The sequence below is a fragment of the Sminthopsis crassicaudata genome, chromosome 5 (genome assembly GCF_048593235.1).
Source record: "Sminthopsis crassicaudata isolate SCR6 chromosome 5, ASM4859323v1, whole genome shotgun sequence".
Classification (NCBI taxonomy): domain Eukaryota; kingdom Metazoa; phylum Chordata; class Mammalia; order Dasyuromorphia; family Dasyuridae; genus Sminthopsis; species Sminthopsis crassicaudata.
Window position 1 is genome coordinate 127,891,861 of NC_133621.1, and position 15,780 is coordinate 127,907,640.

The 15,780-nt window shown below is 30.0% G+C and overlaps 1 protein-coding gene across 2 annotated transcripts in view; it reads left to right on the plus strand.

Moving 5' to 3' along the window:
• LOC141543250 (coiled-coil domain-containing protein 144A-like) overlaps positions 1-15,780 on the plus strand; it is a 76,696-nt gene that overhangs the window by 43,870 nt on the left and 17,046 nt on the right. For both annotated transcript variants that reach the window (XM_074268190.1, XM_074268191.1), the window contains 7 exons: positions 1,272-2,366; positions 3,997-4,135; positions 5,483-5,696; positions 7,958-8,141; positions 9,720-9,851; positions 11,654-12,589; positions 14,768-14,917. In XM_074268190.1, coding sequence (XP_074124291.1) covers positions 1,272-2,366; positions 3,997-4,135; positions 5,483-5,696; positions 7,958-8,141; positions 9,720-9,851; positions 11,654-12,589; positions 14,768-14,917 — 2,850 coding nt within the window. The remainder of the gene's footprint in view (positions 1-1,271; positions 2,367-3,996; positions 4,136-5,482; positions 5,697-7,957; positions 8,142-9,719; positions 9,852-11,653; positions 12,590-14,767; positions 14,918-15,780) is intronic.

The following is a 15,780-nucleotide window of genomic DNA, read 5'->3' on the forward strand; positions in this document are numbered from 1 at the left end:
AAATGTTCACTTGTGGGAAAATTATACTTAATTATATTTTAAAATAGTTTATTTTGGAATGGTAAGCCAAGTGGCACAGAGGATAGCGTGCCAGGCAGGAAGTCAAGAAGATTCATCTTCTTAAATTCAAATCTGTTCATACACAATTACTCACTTAACCTTGTTTGCCTCTGTTTGTTCTGATTTGGAGAAGGATATGACAAACCACTCTAGTATCTTTGCCAAGAAAACTCCAAATAGGGTCATGAAAAGTCAGACATGACTAAACAATAGTTTATTGTGGTTATTTGTAAATTATAGAATGGAATTATGTAATGTAAATATTTTAAAGAGGATTTATTCAAGAATAACTATTTTTAGACTACCAATACAATGGTTTATCCCATGAAAAATAATTGGGAGCTACAATTCCAACACATCTGAACATATGAAGAATCTTATTTTTAGACTTGGATCTATTGTTCTTACCTGTACTAGAATCAGAGAATCATATTTTTACTTGGCTTCTTTGTAGCAGTCATCTGTTTCCCTGTAATCATTATTCTGTTAATATGTCTAAATTATATATTGTAATCATTTTTTATTTCTTGCTATGAATTATATGCAAAAGTCATTGGTTTATCTTGCTAATTCCTAACCTTAAATTAGCAAAATAAATATTGGGGTGTTTTGTATTGGAAACATCTCAGAAGGAGACAATCTATACAGGTAAATATTTTGACAATATATGTTTTAAATCACCTTCTAGTTTCCCATAGATTTATAAAATTCAGAGTTGCTATTTTTACACTTATATTTGGACTTCCATTTAAGAAAATGTTAAAGTGAGCAACAGACAATAATAGATAAATATAGTAAAGAATATTACTACTTAAAAAGGAGTTGTGAGATGAGTTTTATATCCCATGTTAAGTTTATATTTTATTTGGTTTGTTTTTTTCCGTTAGGCAGAACATAATGGTATTACAATTTTGACCATTTAAAATTATATCTTTTTAGTTCACTTTGAAAAGTATTATCCTATTAGAGAAAAAAACTTAAGATATGAAATAAGAAATTGTTCCTGTTTGTTTTGTTATGAATATAGAGTATGGTACATGCTGCATAATGCATTCACTCTGAATTCAGAATACCCTGGATAAAACTTATTTTGAAATTAATTTGTCCTATCATTTAGGGAAAGTTTAAGACTAGATAAGACCCTAAATTTAAGAAATTAATTTTAACTGTTTATTCCTCAATTTTTCTTTGTCCATATTTTATTATCTAAGGATAAAGTTGCTTTAGAAACAACCAACATACCAGAACTAACAGCATCGAAGAAACAAGTTAAGCCGATTAGTTTTTCAGTTTTGAAAAGAGTATCTCAAGGACCAGAACCCAATAAAGGATATTACCTTGATGACATGCATTTAGATGAAGATCCAAATTGGGAAGAAAGGTATGAAAAAATGTGGGCGGAAGAAGAGAAAATGGAAGTCAAAAAGAATTATAAAATCATTACATCTGAGTTAAAGCAGATGTTTGGCGAAATTTATGAAAAAGACACAACTGCTGATCAGCCAACAGAGAAACTACAAGAAGAGGTACTACAAGATGTCTTTGAAGAGGAATTAAAGCAATTGCAGGAAGCATCCCTTACTTCGGCAAATAACTCAAGTGTTTCTGAAGAAAAGGAAAAATATGGAGATCCTCTCAATGTAGGAATTCAGTCATTTCCTGGACAAATGGAATATGACCTAAAAAATGCTGCCTTACAGGATTTAAAGCTCACTTTCATGAGAAATGTTCTTCAGTCACCTTGTAATCTATACTTAGAAAGTAGCAACTTACATCTTAACAATGATGATAAGCCAGAAATTGAACGTACCTACAATATAAAGGAAGAAGTTGCTTATGATGCAGAAAATATCTCAAAAATAACTATAAATGAAATAAAGGAAGATGGAGCATTTGGCATGCAAGTGGAAGGAAATCTAAATAGAAATATCACAAATTTGGAATCAGATTCAGCATGTTTAATACAATCAAATGGTCAAGGAAGCTATTCTGGTGTCCAGCTTACTAGCTTTGATGATACGAAATCAATCCAAGAAAAAAAGCCTACACTTACTACTGCAACAAAATTTAATGAGAAAACAAAACTAAATGAAACCTTATTTCAGAATAGTGATGATCACAAAACTAGTAACACTACAACCGAATTAAAACGTTGGAGACACTCCTTTCCGTTTAGTGACAAATTATCAAAAATGCACGTAGAAAAGGAATTAAAGAAAGATTTGGAAAGATTTAAAAGTGATTTAGGATTGGTGAAAGTAGAATTCCTGACTTTAGAGAAAGAAAAAGCACAACTACAAAAAGAGGTAAATTCACCTCCTAGCACTCTACATAATGATTTTTTCCTCTTCAATAATCATCATGTGGAATTGACTTTCCATACAATGAAAATGCCATGTTTAAATGCTTGCTACTTGTAAAAGGTATATTGAAAGTTGAATTAATGAAAATATCCAGAAAGTCTTTTTTATAGCTCTTATTTTGTTCATTTAAATTAGCCAGCTGATTCCAAAATATTTAACATGTAAAATAGAAACTTTCTAAAACAGATATTCAAATTGGAATATCAGACTAGGAAGCCAAAAGGATAAGCCTAAAGATAATTACGTCACAGGGCCTAAAAGAAATGTAATAAACAGATGCTCTTTTTTTGCAAATTCTTGTAATATTTTACATTTGAAAGAATTTTGCTTTCTGTGGACTTTTTTTTTTTAGCCAAGTGTAAGATATTAAGGCTTAAAATATTGAAAATATAAACTAACATTGGGAAATTTCTTTTTTTTTTTTTTTTTTTGAGGTGGGGGTTAAGTGACTTGCCCAGGGTCACACAGCTAGGAAGTGTTAAGTGTCTGAGAGCAGATTTGAACTTGGGTGGGAAATTTCTAAAAAAAAAAATCCATCTGATTGATAATACTTTTATTGTAATCTGTGTATGTTCATCATTATTGACTTTACTAAAATCATTGAAACAATTTTACTAATTCATTTAATATCAGTTTTTAAAAAGGCATTAATATAATACTTCTCTATCCCACAAATAATAAACTGCAGATTTGGGATTTGAACCTAAATCTTCTGACTATAATGCCCCTCTTCTTAAATTTAGATTTTAAAAATATCTCCATATGCCATAGATTTGATCTTTTAGCACAAAGAAATAATGTAAAATATGAGAAAAAAAAGAAAAAATATTGGCAAATAATAATGGCAAAAAATTTGTGATTTAGATACTTTAGAAGTGAGATACTTCTTTAGATATTATTGAACTAGCAAATTCTTTAATCATTGAATTTCATTTTTTTGGAAGGGTCTTTGGCAATCATTGAGTTAAAACCTATTATCTTATTGAATGAGGAAAGATTAGACTCTGGAAGGTTAAATTACATGGCCAGGGTCTCTTGGCTCATCCATACATTTACATGTCTGCCTGATAATTATATTTTCACAGTAATAACTCAAGATACAACAGAGGAGAGTAAATAAAGAACCAAATTCATTCAGTTAGACCAAGATTCAAGTTCTGTTTCTGACACATACTTGCTATGTTACCCTGGGCAAGTCCATTGACTTACCGGGCAATCCTGAGACTAGAAGCAGGGCTGATCTCCATTTATAGAGGGAGTTTCTTCAAAATGGAGTTACCTAAAGTGATTAAATCACAGGTTCTGACCATTTTATAGAACTGAAATCTCATTTGATCTTTATCACTATTCCCATAAAGAAGGTATGCTCCATAGCACTGATCTCACAAAATTATTGTGAGGATGCCATGGGGAAAACAAAACAAAACAAAACAACAAAAAAAAATATATATATATATATATATATATATATATATATAGTATTCTTAAAATCCTTAAAGTATAACATCAATGTTAGTCAATATTGTTAGTTTTAAATTTTTATTATTTTAAAGTACTTTTATGTATTTTTTAGGACAAAGTACAGGTGGATACAGATGATCTTGATGATCTCACTCAATCATCTGACACAGCTATAGAAGATTATGATTTGCCTCCCTCAAACTATAAGAATGTTATGTTATTGATTGAACAGCTTAGTGTTGATTGCAAAGGTAAGAATTTCTAAATTTTGTAACAGAATACCCCTGTTAAACAGAATCCAAAGATGTATGTATATCCAAGAAGATACTACCAAAGTCCTTTTCCAATGACTCCATTGACAGCAGAATAGAGGTGATTTGGGGTTCTTAGAATGTAATCTGTGGCAGACTTTGCCAAGCTGAAAAGGAGCATGTTGGATTCATGGTGATGAATTTTTTAACCATAGAAGTTTTCAAAGATTACCTATTTGACTCAATTTAAAAAGAATTATAATAAGTACCTTCCTTGTGCCAAATATACAAATTTTAGATAAGACAGTCTTTGTCCTCATTGAATGTATAATCTACTAAGAAGATCGAGCCTACACAGATAATTCTAATATTAAAAAATACACATATTTAAAGAGTATTAGTCATATCTATGTGAGGTATAAAGTAGGAAAGATGATTAACTATCAAGAATTTTTTTAAATGCCTGTGAAAGTAGTATTTGAATTGAATTTTAAGGGATGGGTATGAATTTAATAGGTCATGAAATTATAAGGAGAATGAATTGAACATTTCAAACGTGAGAATTGTGAGCAAAGAAGCAAATTCTGTTCTCCCCCATGTCCTTGCTGCTTCAATTCTGCTAAATACTGAAATGTATGAAGAATTGAAAGTTGGCAAAGGAAACCAGATACCCAAGTCTTGATATAACACACAATTTTAATTCTGGACTAGGTCTAAATTACGTATCTTTTTGCAGAATAAAGAGCTTGGGTTTTGTGGCAGCTATGTTTATTAAAGCTCAGAAGATTTTTTTCCCCTTATGGTATCTCAACTATATTTTGATTAAAGTTACTAGAAGTCTATCCAATGAATAAATGAGAAAGGATGTTATTGTATGAATGTTGTATTCTGATTTATATTATGTCTCTAAAGAAAAAACAATGTTTATATGTAACTATTTGGGATAAAACATTTAAGACATGTAAAATGATTCAGTATATTTATAATACATACTTATTAAATATAGAATCTGTGTTATTAATCTTACACATCCCACTTGCAGTATATATCAGAATGTTTGCTTTTTACATATATTTTTCTAATATTGTGAATAATTGTAAGATTTCAAATAGTTTTTTTAAAATAAAGTAATGTGTAACTTAGAGATTATTTTTAATAATCTACAGTGTCCATAAGGAAATAGGTTATTTTCCAATTCTGTTTAAATCTATTGACAAAATATTTTTGGCATATCCTTGAGGATATGTGGATACTAATTTATCAGTGTCAGAGAATCTAAATTCTAAGTATACTGCTACTGTCCTGAAGATTTTAAAATCCTAATATTTTTATTGTGTTTTTATATAGATTCTGTTCACCTTTTGAAGATTCAGGATGCAATTCTTACATATGAACAATCAGTAGAACTTAAAAAAGCACAATGTTTGGAACTTGAAAGAAAAGTTAAAACTTTAGAAAAAAAGATTACTGGACTGCAGGAAAAATTATCAGAATCAAGGAAAATTAAATCCCAGTTTGAGCATCAAAAAGTAGAATGGGATAGAGAACTCTATAGAATCAGGTATGGAACTCCTAATTTTAAATAAAGACTTGAACATATTCCTATTACATTGTAGCATTGTGACAGAAGATTTGAAGTTAGGAAGCTCAAAATGATACATCTTTAAAATAATACTGTCATCAGCTCTACTTAATCTTACTCTATGGGGTATGATGCATTTTCCTCTTTGGATTAATTTCCAATGAAGGCCCTTTATTACTACCTGATTTTACTTTTTGAAAGATAGAGTAGTGCCTTCATTACCTCTTGCTTATATAATTGAACTAGATTTCTTCTTGCTTTCTGTGATTCAAGTCTTTCCACACACCAATCCATTCTTCACTAACTGCCAAAGTGATTTTCCTAAGAATATATCTTACCATGTCCTTCCTCTTCCTCAATAAGCTGTAGTGGTTCCCTATTCAAATCTTCAAGATCAAATAGAAACTTCTCTTTTTGGCATCCAAAAGCTCTTTTAATGTAGTTCCTTTTTGCCTTATCTAGTTTTCTCATACTTTATTCCTCTCCTTTAATTCTTTAATCCAGTGATACAAGCCTATTTACTAATCTTTCTTTTTTTTTAGTAGTATTTTTCCAATTCTATGTAAAGACTATGTAGAATGTTTTTTTTTTTTTTTAATTTGAATTCCAAATTTTTTCTCTTCTTCCTTCCCCTCCTTCCTCCCTAAGGGGAGGAAGCAATTTGATATGAGTTATGTATGTACAATCATGTAAAACATCATTACCTTTTGCATTAGTCATATTGTGAGAGAAGAAACAAACCAAAAAGAAAAAAAAATGAAAAAAATAAAGAGAAAATCATATACTTCGACTTGATTCAGATTCTATTAGGTCTTTCTCTGCATGTGAATATCATTTTCCATCATGAGTCCTTCAGAGTTTTCTTAGACCATTGTATTGCTGAAAAGTCTAAGTTATTGATAGATTATTATCATACAATGTTTCTGTTATTGTGGACAATGTTTTTCATGTTTTGCTCCCTTAACTTTTCACTGCTTCATGTAAGTCTGAGTTCCAAATTGTTCTCCAGAATGATTGGATCATTTTACAAATCCACTAAAAATGCTTTCCAGTTCCCCATATCCTCTTCAACATTTATCATTATATTTTCTTTTCATCTTAGCTAGTCTGAGAGGTGTGAAGAAATACCTTAGAATCATCATTGAATCTAAAACATTGCCTTCAAACCTGGAGGATTAAGAAATACTGAATGTAATAAGCTAATAATAAGAAGAAAATCAGTCTATCATGAAACAGTCTCCTTAGTTTTTCCTGTAAATCACTACAATTTGTGCTTGCCTTCCTAGAGAATTGTCTTTTTGATTATGAATAATTTAGATAGAACTGCTGACTGCTTAGTGGTTCAGGCCCTACTATTTAGGATATAGTCTACATGAGAAATGCTATCTTCAAATCCTAAAGACAATGGTAAAAGGAGGCTGTAGGCACTCTTAGACTAGTGTTGGACTTGAAATACTGGAAGAAGGTATCTTAAAAAACAAAAATGAATCTTGAAAATCAAATTTTCAGTTTCTCTCTCACAAAGTTCACTGCAACATTTCCTCTTGAATATTTTAAAATTGTATCCATTTTAGTAAATTTTCAAAACTAACACAATTGCTTGCATTTTTTTCAAAAATGAAGTAAAAAGTCAATTCTGAATAATCAATATCAATGGAAAAATGTATAAAGGAAATGTCAAAATCATTGCCACTCCTAATTTTAGTCAGGAATTTTATCAACATCCCCCTCAAGAGTTTTACCAGTCATGTATCAAAATTTGGGAACTTTTAAAAAGTCACTTCTTCTAGCTCTTCTCTAATGCAGTTCAGTAAACAATTTAAAGCCCAGAAGTCAAGACAGGGAAGGGGGGGAAGTAAGTAATATATGTATTCAATTTATAGAATCTCTGTCCATTGACAACAAAAAGTCAAAGGGCTCCAAAAACTGTATGATACATTTTTGGCAAAAGTTTAATGCCCTGGAATAGCTTGTATAGAGAAATAGGTTGTCTCATTTCTGATACAACCTGATTGCATGATGCTGATCAAGTTCTATAATTCTTCAGTTCCCCAAGCAATCAATCATCTTAAGACTTCCTTACAAGGACCAAACTGCATCAACAGAAAGGGTTTCATGAAGTTGAGTTCTCTACAAGAATCCATTTCCTCCCAAATTCTTAATCTTTCTCTTTAGAGGTTTTGGTAAATATACTTAAATTCTACTGACCTGTGATTTTAAAACAAGCGATTTTAATCTAGGTTTATACTAAAACAAGAGAAAGAAAAGCAATCAAGTATAGAAATGCTATTTGAAAAAACTAGGGAGCAATTAAGAAGAAGAGAACAACAATATAATAAAGAAGTACATCTAAAACAGCAACTGGAATTCAAGCTTAGAACTTTGGATCGAGAACTGACAAGCATAAGAAATAATTTTAAACAGGTAAATTGGAATTTAAAAGTCACAATTTTTATTTTTTTAAGAGTGTGTGTTTAGGTTTTCTGGAAGTAGGGTGGTCAATATTGTAATCTTTTTATTCCTAAAATAAGGATTTGTAGTATTTATGTGTGTATTAAAAGTAAATTTGATGCATTCATTCATATATAAAAGATTTAAAATTTTCCTTTTTTAGCTTTTTTAATGTAAAGGTACAACCTAAATAGCCATAATAAGGGTAAGTGGAACTAATACTTTAAAAATTTGTCTCCCAATAGAGAATAAGTATGATATAGTTAATGATAAAAGTGACAGGGAAGAATTGGCACTAAATTATCTTGACTGTATAAGCCATTTCACTGACCACCCAGAGGTGAATTCCCCAAAAGCTGCCCACAAATTCAGTGCTGGAGGGGAATCTAGCAATTCTCCTCCATCAATTCTCTTATAATTATAATTTCCAGTGGAAATGTCAAATTATATTGGTAGAGGGAGTTTCCTTACCTGAAAGATCTCTATGCCAATGACATTGCAAATTCATTCCCTTTTCTCTGTTCCTTATATTCCACACATTTGTATCACACATTTTTCAGTCTTTTAAAACAGTTTATTATTCTCTAGGATCTTTAGCATTTATTTACACAATTAAAATTATCTAAGCCATTCTTAAAAGAAGAATGGCAAAATCTGCATAGGTCAGAGCCCTGGACTGAACCTATTAAGAAGATGAAACTGGGTTAGAATGAATGTAAAGTTTTATACTTAGCTGCAAAGAAATCACAACTATAAGTTGGGGAAAATATATCTGAAAAGATGTAGGAGTTTTAATGAATTCAAAGCTTAATTTGAATCAATGCTATTATTTGGCAGCCAAAAGGTTAATTTTGGATTACATTAAGAGAAGCATAGCTTCCAAAAGTATGGAGGTAAAAATATCTCTTGTACTCTGAACCAATCAGACATTACCTGTACTATTTTGTTTATTTGTGGCTACTACAGAATTATGGCCACTAGTAAGCAAGATTACAAAGAGGATGAGGAAGTACCTTGTGTCCATGACATATGAGGATCTATTAAAGAAATTTAAGGTGTTCATCCTAGGGGAAAGAAAACTAGTGGCTCATGACAATTGTCTTCACATTTTTAAAGGACAGTCATGTAGAAGAAAGATTAAACTTCTGCTTAAGCTTAAGAGACAGAACTAAGAGCAATGGATAGTAATTGCAAAAATGTACATTTTTAGGGTTATTGTCAGGAAGAATTTGCTAACAAATAGAACCATTCATAAAGAGAATTAGTTGCCTTGAAATATGGTATTCTCCTACCTGCAAAGATTTCAAGCTAAGACTAAGTAACGTCTACTAAGGGTCAGGTACATAATAGGGGATATGGATTGAACTAAATAATTGTTGGAATCACTTTAGAATTCTGAAATTTCTTCTTGTTGCTTTTTATTTTCAATAGCCTATTTAAATTTTTTCAGCTTTTTTCCATTCTTTTTCATATTCTACATTCAACTTAAAATTATTAATTTTATGGTTCTAAAGAAAAATATAATTTAAAATGTTTTGGAATTGTTTCCAGGTTGAAGAAGAGCGAAATGATGCTCAAAGACAACTTTCTCAGGAGCAGAATGCCAGAGTTTTGCAATATGGGATTTTGACTAATCATCTTTGGAAGCAGAAAGAAATAGAAGCTTCCAAAATGAGTTCTGAGGTATTCATTTTCAAATCTATTTGCATATTTTAAAAGTTAGGATTTTTCTCCTTCATTTTTGGACATATTTGTCATCTGTCCTTGGTGTTGATGGAAATCAGTCTGCAACAAACAAGCAATGGCACATATGGTGACCAAAATCAGCACAGGTTGTTTGGTTTATTTTGTTACTTCTGTTCTGTGAATTAAATGATCCCTCCAGAGAGCTATGCATAACCCTACTGAAAATATTCCTGGTTCTCAGTAATGTCCCTGCCCTTTCTGGCCATAGGAAGGGGGCAGCTCATCAGTTTCACTATACCTTAAGAAGAAAAAAAGAATGCAACCAGATAGGAGACCTAAAACAACTAAAACACAAGCCACTTTTCTTTTTTAATTAAGTGATTTCATCTGTTTTCCCTTTATTATATAATACACATAATATTTTGGTCTGTTTCACACTGTTGTCTTTCCCATGTTTTATAAAAGAGAAGGGATGAAAGGATTGGAAAAGAATACATTTCATTTAGATTTCTCAAATCTGTGTACATTATAAGGATTCATTTATTCGTATTCAATATTGTTCAACATGATAAAAACATAAGTTCATTAAATACCAAATTTAGAATTTTTCATTTAACAGTAGTCTGAAGTATGGCAGAGGGAGTATGGTGGTTGGCATTTAGTAATCATTTGGTTTCTGGAGATTGGAGTGCTTTTAACCTAGGTGTCACCTATTTGACTTTCCTCCTGGATTTATAAAAGGGATCTCATAGGATGGAGCCTCTAAGACATAGCAGTTTCCACCCATTCTCGAAAGGCCAAATGTTTCTGAACAGTTTTATCAAAATGGGAGTACAACATCAACATTTTCTACTTGGTCTCAATGATTCTTTCATTATTCCTTTAAAACATGATGATTAGGGTTAGGTTTTCATTTACTGATTGCACTCTGAATTTCACTTTTGCCATCTCTAACATGAGAGATTTAAATTAGATAACCTCTAAAAGTTTCAAATCAGCTATTCTTATGATAATACTACAAATGTATAAGAGAACAGCTTATTTTAAAGATGTATACTAAGAAATATGAAGACAATTATCACTCATTGCTCTGCAATGAAAATAATTGTGCCAGGACAATAACTCTACATGTAGGACAATTGCATATCTTCAGCACCTAATAGGAAATTCGTTATTGCAAAAATTAGAATTGAAGTCTGAAGAGATTTGGTTTCAAATACTGCTTCTTAAGTTTACTAGTAGTGTGACAATGAGCAGGTTGTTTAATTACTTCTCCTACCAGATATCCTCATCTGCAATATGGCCATAATACTATTTTCCTCATAAGAATGTTGCAAAGCTTAAATGAGATAATATATCAAAAACAATTAAGCTTTAAAAGTCCTATAAAATATAATACTTATTCTTATTTTTTATCATAACATTATGAAAAGTCAGTGTGAGAGAGAATGGATATAGAAAAGGAAATAATATAAAATATGCTGAAGGACAGACAGATTTAGGTGCCTAAAAATATACGGTTTGTAATATTTGCTCTATAATCATAAACTGAAATAACCATCTGTTTTTAAAGAGTAAAGTTCATCTCATCTGATTGTGTTACTTTTAAGGCTTGTTCTTTGGAAAAATTGAATCTGATAGAAATGTGAAATAAGTGAGTGAAACTTACTCAGTTTACTTTTTCTTTGAATACATTATAATTTTTGGCACCTAGAGATTTGTTTGTAATTACTGAGGAAAAATTAGAATGCATAATTTTATTTTGAGGAGCAAATTTTTTTTCTATTTATTGTGTTTAGGCTCCTGATAGCCATGAAAAAGAAAAATGTCTACTGCATGAAAATCAAGCCCTACAGGATGAAGTTGTAAAGCTCAAACTTGAACTGGAAACATTAAAAATTAAGAATCAAGAAAAAGAAAATCGATATGTTGAAGAAAATGAAATTTTTAAAAAAAACAATGATGAGCTTAAAAAGGAATTAAAACTGAAAGAAGCCTCATTAAGAGAAACAGTATTACAGTGCAATGGACAGGTTAATGTTCTGACTACTGAGAATGCAATATTGAACTCCAGGTTGGAGGATGAAAAACAAAATAGAGAGAAACTAGAGAAAGAAATTGAAGCATACCATTCACGTTTAAATTCTGCTATTCTTGATCATGAACAAAGTCAGACATCAAAAATAGACCTTGAACATATCTTCCAGCGAGAACGAGATGAATGGCTTCATGAACAGGCCAAATTAAATGATAATAATGGTGTCCTTTCTCAGGAACTTTCTAAAGCAGAAAGTAAAGTTAATAGATTAGAAAATGAGTTATATCAACTACGTGATTCCCTCAGAGAAAAGATAGTAATTTTAGAAAGTGTACAGAGAGAATTAAAACAAACCCAATATAAAGCAACAGAACTTAAACATAAGAATCAAATGGATAATGAAAAGCTGGACAAATATATTGTCAAACAAGAATCCATTCAAGAAAAATTAGTCCAAATCCAGAGTGAAAATATCTTGCTTCGGCAACAGCTTGAAGATGCTCAAAACAAAGATGTGGTTGAAGGAGAGACATTAAACAATGTCCAGGTACAATTTAAGGATTTCTTTAATCAACTTCGTGCTGACAATGAAAAACATGTTGTTGCGGTAGAAGAGAGAAATAAAGAGTTAATCAATGAATGCAACCACTTAAGAGAACAAATATGCAAATATGAAAATGAGAAAGCAGAAAGAGAGGTATGTCTTTAAATGATATTATTTGATTAAGCATTTAACTTTTTGAAATGATTTTCAAAGTTATTTTGATCAAGATAAATTAGAAATTTTAATATTAAACAAGTAGATGATATTAATTTTCATTGTAAAAATCCTGGCATAGCTAGTCCATGAAATTTTAAAAGCAAGAGTATTGATTAATAAGTGTAGAATTAATCACTTGTAAATAAATAAGTTTATAATTCTAATAATATGTTTGATAATCCATTTTAGTTCTGCAATGCAATAAATCATTTAAGATGGTAAAACTTAAACAAAATCCTGGAGTAATATAACAATTCAAATTAGAACTCTCAATGGAGACACAGAGATTATAATTACTTTTTTTGAAACCATTTAAATATGTTTATTAATCTAATTTTAATTCAAAATTCTTTGAACTTATTTTGGAAATATTAATCATTAACTCATATTTTTAATGAAATCAGAAGATCAGATCTACTACTTTCAGAAACTACTTTCCTTTCAAAATTTAGGACAGATACTCTGTTCAAAGAGAGTGATTATTCATTAAACATTAATTTTTTTGTGTTAATGAAGTCATTTTAAAAAATACCTTTCTGATTCCTCACTGTATATTTTTTATTTATCTGGTATTTTTTCATTATTTTACTAATACGCTTAATGTCCAGAATTGTAATTTTTGGGGTCACTGCCTTTCATTTGTTGAAGATAGTTTTTGTTTTTTGTTTTTTTACATTCTAGTAGCAGTTCTTATTATCTGTGATTTTCTTTTTGATATATGCAATGGCAGACCTACCAATTATTGTACTGGGTAACAATTTCATATAAAATATTTTTAAAATTTATTCTTAGTCTTTGTCTTTATGATCACATGTTTGAATCTATTTATTTCATGATGGAATTTTGTTTATTTGTAGTAATTCAATTGATTATGACAATTTTTCTTTTCCCAATTTTACACTGGCTTTTTGGGGCTTATTACTTTTTAAAAGGTTATGATACTTTAGTTGAATTTATTTTTTAAAAGAGATTTAAGATATTTATTCTAATAAAATAGAAAATTTTATTTATTTTTTGCTGTTTAATTTAATTTGCTATTATTTATGCAATAATTTTCTTTCTGTATAGTGAAAATGCACAGAACTTTTTTATAGCATATCAAGTTTATATAAATATATAACATATACAAGTATGTATTTTTATCTGTATATGTACATATACATATGTGCTTAAGTTTACAACATACAATGTATGTATTGTTGGTATTCCTACTAGGTTACAGAATGAAATGAAATGATTTCCTTTTAGCAGTGACCTTGCATCACACTGTGTATTCATGAATGGGAGAGCTGCCATATTTTCTATAGGTTTCCCCCCCCCCTTTTTTTTTTTTTTTTTTTTTTGCCCCTTAACTGCAACTAGGAGCATAATTACTTTCCATTTTGAAGGCTTGGCAAGGACAGTTGAAGATATGAATAATAGCTAACAATCACTCCAAACACATTAAAACAAAGACTTGAAGTACTTTTATCAAGCCTGACAAACATATTGATGTATATGATCATTCTCCAAGGCAAACTATAAGAGGAAAGAAAATGCATCTTTTTCATAAAGCTGTCCTCATTCTTGAAAGGCCAGGTATAAAGAAATAAGGTTGTTAACTTTTCTTTAAAAAAAATGCAAGGGACAAACCCCTAATGTTTCTGTTAGGTATAAGAAGCTATATATTTTTCTCTTCACCATTCTCCCACCTTCAGTGTAAATTGTACATAGTTTTATCCCCATGTGGATTTGAAAGTGTCATATAATTCTCAAAAAAGTGGAAAGGGAAAATTAGACTGAATGTAATGTTCTATGATGAGAATACTGAGCAAGCAGGAAGAGAGCAGAAACTTAAGCTCAGATACTTTTCAAATACTTTTCCCTCTTACTACCTTTATGACTTTAAGTAACTGATTTAATCTCTTTGAGGTTTAGTTTCCTTATCTTCAAAATGAAGTAGTTGAATTACAGTCCCTCAAAATAATTCTAAATCTATGATAAGCATAAATATATTCCTGAAATTATCTTGCTTATGAAAATATATCAATTAATTTTGAAAGTATATTATTTCATAAAAGCTAATATTTATTTATGAAATCAGTAGCAGAAATAATATGGACATATTTCTATCAGGATACTATAAAGCAGCTTCAAGAACAACTAGCTGATTCCTTAAAAAAACAATCCATGACTGAAGGTTCACTAGAGGCTACATCACATTTTCAAAATAATTTGGAAGATAAGAGAAAACTACAGAAAGAGGTACACCATATCAAAAGTAAAGTATGTATGAAAAAAAATCAGTAATTTGCTATTGATTAAGGAAAAGTGTTTTTAGTGTTAACATTTATTTTTTGCCAATATTATATGGTTCTTGAGCACTGTGCCTTCATTTAAATGGACAGAATAAGGCCTACCACATTTACCCTTTGTATCCTGAAATTGAGATGCTTATATATTCACACAGAAGGAATGAGGTTTTTTTCCAAGAATAAAAATAAATTGTTTCATACTTTATTGTTGGAAAGCCCTTTACATATATTATTTCATTGAATTGCTACAACAGCTCTTACAAGTAGAAGTACCTGTTAAGTACTAACTAAATGTTTATTTGATGACTTTGCCATAACTTTAAAAATTATATTGAAAATCCATTTGGATTCATTCATATGATTTACTCCAAAGTAATATTTGGACTAAATGACTTTGCATTGCTTTCTAGTCTGAATTTTTTTATAAATATTTAATTTTCCATAATCCCTTGATAGGAAAATAGGAAAAATATAAAATTATTTTATCCTTTTTATTATCATTTAAAACTATAATAAAGAAGTTAAGCCATAGAATATAGTTTCACATTCAAATTTTCCTAAAGTGTTTCTTTTAAATACCCTTTCCCTATATAAATTCCCTATAAAATGTATTCCTTTATGTTATGTTGCTTTCCTACATTTATAAGCAGTTATGGGTATGTTGTTCATTATGGTAGCCAAAGCTATAGAAATGGTTATTTCTGATATCCTTTAAAACACATTTTCAGCCTGATAACTATTATCAGTGATAAAGTAATAGAAATCTTTGCTAAAGCAACCAAACATAAGAATTTTTGATGATGATGGATTTCTCTACTAAAAAAAAAAAAAAAA